Source organism: Macrosteles quadrilineatus, unplaced genomic scaffold, assembly GCF_028750875.1.
Source record: "Macrosteles quadrilineatus isolate MER2022 unplaced genomic scaffold, UCM_ALF_1.0 Scaffold_1__1_contigs__length_201487025, whole genome shotgun sequence".
Taxonomy (NCBI): domain Eukaryota; kingdom Metazoa; phylum Arthropoda; class Insecta; order Hemiptera; family Cicadellidae; genus Macrosteles; species Macrosteles quadrilineatus.
This window is the reverse complement of record NW_026542594.1, coordinates 58,270,959-58,275,441: the sequence shown is the minus strand read 5'-3', so window position 1 is coordinate 58,275,441 and position 4,483 is coordinate 58,270,959. Positions and strand designations below refer to the sequence as shown.

At 42.0% G+C, this 4,483-nt stretch overlaps 1 protein-coding gene across 1 annotated transcript; it reads left to right on the top strand.

Moving 5' to 3' along the window:
- The first annotated feature begins 224 nt into the window (after positions 1-224).
- LOC128997306 (uncharacterized) lies at positions 225-2,183 on the top strand. Its single transcript, XM_054422942.1, has one exon. The coding sequence runs from the start codon at positions 225-227 to the stop codon at positions 2,181-2,183; it is 1,959 nt and encodes a 652-aa protein (XP_054278917.1).
- The last annotated feature ends 2,300 nt before the right edge of the window (positions 2,184-4,483 follow it).

Sequence of the window (4,483 nt, the reverse complement as noted above, 5' to 3'; positions counted from 1 at the left end):
AGCGTTACAAACTTGTAAAGGAGCAAAATAAATGTATTTCATGTCTTGGCAATCACACACTCAAAGATTGTCGCTCAACAGGCACATGTCTTAAATGTAAACAAAAACACCACACCTTGTTACACTTCAAAAATGTTGTAAAGTCGGTGCAGCCTCCTCCTATAGCCAAACCCTCAAAACCTTCAACTGCTACACCTTCTGTAGTCGCTTCTGCTCAGCCAGAAATGTCGCTCTCGATTTCTCAGCCTGCAACTACAGTACTTCTAGGCACCGCTCTCATTAAAATTACCGCTACTAATGGAATCTCTCATGTCTTTCGATGTCTGCTCGACAGTGGAAGTCAACTCAACTTCATGACAGAGAGGGCAGCACAGCTATTAAACATCTCTCGTCACCGCTCTACTCACACAATCGTGGGAATCTCTGCATCGCAATCCTCGACAAAGGGACATGCACTCCTAGAACTATCCACACTAGGCAGTGAAGTAATTGCTTCAAATCAACTTTTCCATATTCTAGATAGAATTTCCGCTCCTTTGCCTCGTACTCAACTCTCTTTTGAGGTTTACGAACTGGTAAAACCTTTTGTCCTCGCAGATCCGACCTTTCATATTCCTCAGAATATTGACATTTTCATAGGAGGTGCTTTGTTTCCAGAACTTCTTACTCATCAATCCTACCCATTGGGCTCAAACCTTCCATTCGTTATTGGAACACGATTGGGATTTGTGTTAATGGGCAATGCACCAACTTTGTCTAATTCTTCTCCCACCTCATGCCATTCGTCTCTACTATCCGCTACAGACGAGTTACATAATACTCTACTTCGCTTTTGGCAACAAGAAGAGGTACCGCAGTGCAATCTTATCTCTGAAGATGATCGCCTCGCTGAAGATCACTTCAAATCAACTCACTCCCGCTCTCCAGATGGAACATATGTGGTTCAACTCCCTTTCAAGGACCAACATCAACCTCTGGGCACTTCAAAATCTGCTGCTGAACATAGACTTCACTCAATTGAACGAAAGTTTGAATCCAACTCTAATTTCAAGGAATTGTATACACAGTTTATGACTGAATATGAACATCTCGGACACATGGTCAAAGCATCCCCTTCCGATCTTTCGCAGCCACACTACTATTTGCCTCATCACGGTGTACTGAAGGAAACCAGTAGTACAACCAAACTTCGTACAGTTTTTGATGGTAGTTGCAAAACCAGTACCGGTGTCTCACTAAATGATATTCTTTTAACCGGTCGCAAACTTCAAATTGACATTTGTGACATTTTGTTGAATTTTCGTTCACATAATTATGTGTTCAGTTGCGATATAAGGAAAATGTATCGTTGCATTCAAGTTCATCCTGACGACCAGAAGTATCAGTTAATTTTATGGCGTGATCAAAAGACTCAAGAAATCTCCACATACAAATTAACGTCAGTTACATACGGTCTAAGCAGTTCACCTTTCCATGCCATCAGAACGTTACATCAACTTGCTGACGACGAAGGAGGGTCCTTCCCAGCAGCAGCCAAAGTTCTACGGGATAATACGTATGTGGATGACGTCATCTGTGGAGCTCATACACTCAACGAAGCTAAGCAATTACGAGATCAGCTGATTGAACTTCTTGCACGTGGTGGTTTTGAGCTAAGAAAATGGACATCCAATTGCCCAGAAATACTCCAAGATTTGCCTCAAGATCACCTAGAAACACCAGTCTTTTTGGAAGCCACTAATCACCCTCATTTTGCCATTCTTGGACTACATTGGTCACCCATTTCAGATTGTTTCACTTACAACTTAAGTCTCCCTGATGGTCCTCCTACAAAACGATCAGTGCTGAGCATTATAGCACGCATTTTCGACCCTACCGGATTTTTGTCACCCGTGACCATGTGGGCAAAAACCCTCATGCAAATACTCTGGTCACAGAGTATCCAATGGGATGACACTCTTCCAAATGAACTCACCGAAAAATGGCATATTTTCGTTGATGAAACCTCTCTACTTTCAAGTATTAAGATCCCTCGCTCGTTCCATTTCACTACCACATGTTCCTTAGAACTCCATGGATTTTCAGATGCCTCCGAAGTAGGATATTCAGCAGTTTTATACTTCCGCTGTCAGTTTTCAACTGGAGAAATCATCACTCGCAGATTCTCGCAAAAACACGTGTAGCTCCTTTGAAACGTGTTACTCTACCCCGCTTGGAACTATGTGGTGCATACTTACTTGCAAAACTCACAACCTACTGTTGTACAATTTTCAAAGAAAAGATTGACTTTTCTCAAACTACATTATGGTGTGATTCATCAGTAACCCTCACATGGTTACACACCCCTTCATATCGACTAAAAACGTATGTTGCCAACAGAGTTGCTCAAGTCCAAGAATTGATCCCCTCTCACTCCTGGCGCTACGTTCCCTCAACGGACAATCCCGCTGATTGTGCGTCACGTGGTTTGCTTCCCGCTCAACTCATTGATCATCCTCTATGGTGGAATGGCCCTCCATGGTTAATTCTTTCAGATGATCATTGGCCATCTAATCGCTTCGTTCCCATAAACTTGCAAGACACTCAAGAATGTAAAACTACTCCTCTAAATATCCTAGTTTCAACCCAACCTCCAGAAAGGGATCTTCTCTCCAAGTACTCATCGTGGTCCAAACTACTTAGAGTAACAAGCTATGTCTTGCGGTTTATCCACAATGCACATAGCTCTGACCGAAGACATGGGCATCTCACCGTCTCTGAACTTAAGAACTCAGAGCGTACGATCATTAAGTGTGTACAAGCTACATGTTTTACGAACGAATTGACTCTACTTCACAAAAACAAACCCAGTACCTCTAATCTTCAACGTTTAGACCCTTTTCTGGATGCTTCCGGCATAATTCGTGTGGGAGGCCGGCTTAAGAAGCTATCGCTGAAATTCAACGTCAAACACCCAATAGTACTTCCAAAGAAGCACCATATCGTTGATCTTCTCATAGACTTTGTCCACACTACTCACTTACATTCCGGACCACAACTGACTCAAGCAATCATTTGCCAAAACTATTGGATTCTTTCGGCTCGTCGAGTCATACGGACACGTATTCATAAATGTGTAAAATGTTTCAAAGTGAAACCAAAGAACATCACTCCACTCATGGGAGATCTTCCTACCGCAAGAGTAACTCCAGCTCGACCATTCACTACCAGTGGCATTGACTATTGTGGCCCATTTGACATGAAAGTTGTCAATCTTCGCGGAATGCGTCATATCAAAACCTACATCTGTGTTTTTGTTTGTTTTGTGACAAAGGCAGTGCACTTAGAAGTTGTAGAAGATTTAACAACTGAGGGATTCATCGCTGCACTCACACGATTCATCTCCCGAAGAGGATTCTGTAAAGATATCTATTCCGACTGTGGCACGAACCTCGTAGGCGCTGATTCTGCACTGCGTCGAACAATCAAAAACACTCTGCGCACCAAAGAATCTGAAGAACAACTATTGCATTTCACTTCATCCAGGAAAATAAATTTCCATTTCAATCCTCCTGCTTCGCTTCATCAAGGTGGTCTATGGGAAGCAGCAGTGAAAAGTGTCAAATACCATCTGCGCCGTGTCATGGGTGAACACATTCTTACTCTCCTAGAATTCATGACTCTGACTACACAAATAGAGGCAATCCTCAATTCCCGTCCTTTGACACCATTATCTAATGACCCTAATGACTGTTCAGCACTCACTCCAGGACATTTCCTCATAGGATCTCCGCTGGCATCAATTCCAGAAGAAGACCATGCAGATATTCCACTAACTCGGCTCAAAAGATGGCACCTAGTACAAGCTCTCCACCAAAGGATTTGGAAGCGCTGGCAACTAGAGTACCTTCATACACTCCAGCAACGATCCAAATGGACTCATAAAACAGAAAACATACAAGTTGGAGATCTAGTCTTGATTCACTCTTCATCGCCTCCTTTGTCCTGGCCCTTAGCCCGTGTCACACAGTTGCATCCTGGCACAGATGGACAAGTCAGGGTTGTTGATCTGAAGACTCAACACGGTTACCTTACCAGACCAGTTGTTAAAGTGTTCCCTCTCCCTCAAAACTAAGCCATAAAACTTAGAAAGACCTGTAAATAGTTGTAAATAATATCAAAAATATTCTTCATTGCTCCGTTTTTTGTACAATTTTGTGCTCATCGTTATAAAACTATCGTTTTATGGAGGCCGGTATGTTCAGTCAAGTTGCCTTTGTTTTTGTATTAATTTTATATGTCTTTGTTTTTAACAGTCCGTCTGTAATTCCCATCACATTACCATATGTCAAGTTTCATTGTTGCATTCATTCATCGCGAATCACCTCTCATAACAACATGTACTCATTATTTCTCTCATAAATTAAACCTCTATTATACCAAAACCATCGACCTTTTACTCTTTATTATAATAACACCGCACACTTGTTAAACTAATTCTATT

What these genes read in the sequence shown, in the direction of transcription:
- LOC128997306 (XM_054422942.1), top strand. Translation starts at nt 225, where the DNA reads ATGTCGCTCTCGATTTCTCAGCCTGCAACTACAGTACTTCTAGGCACC.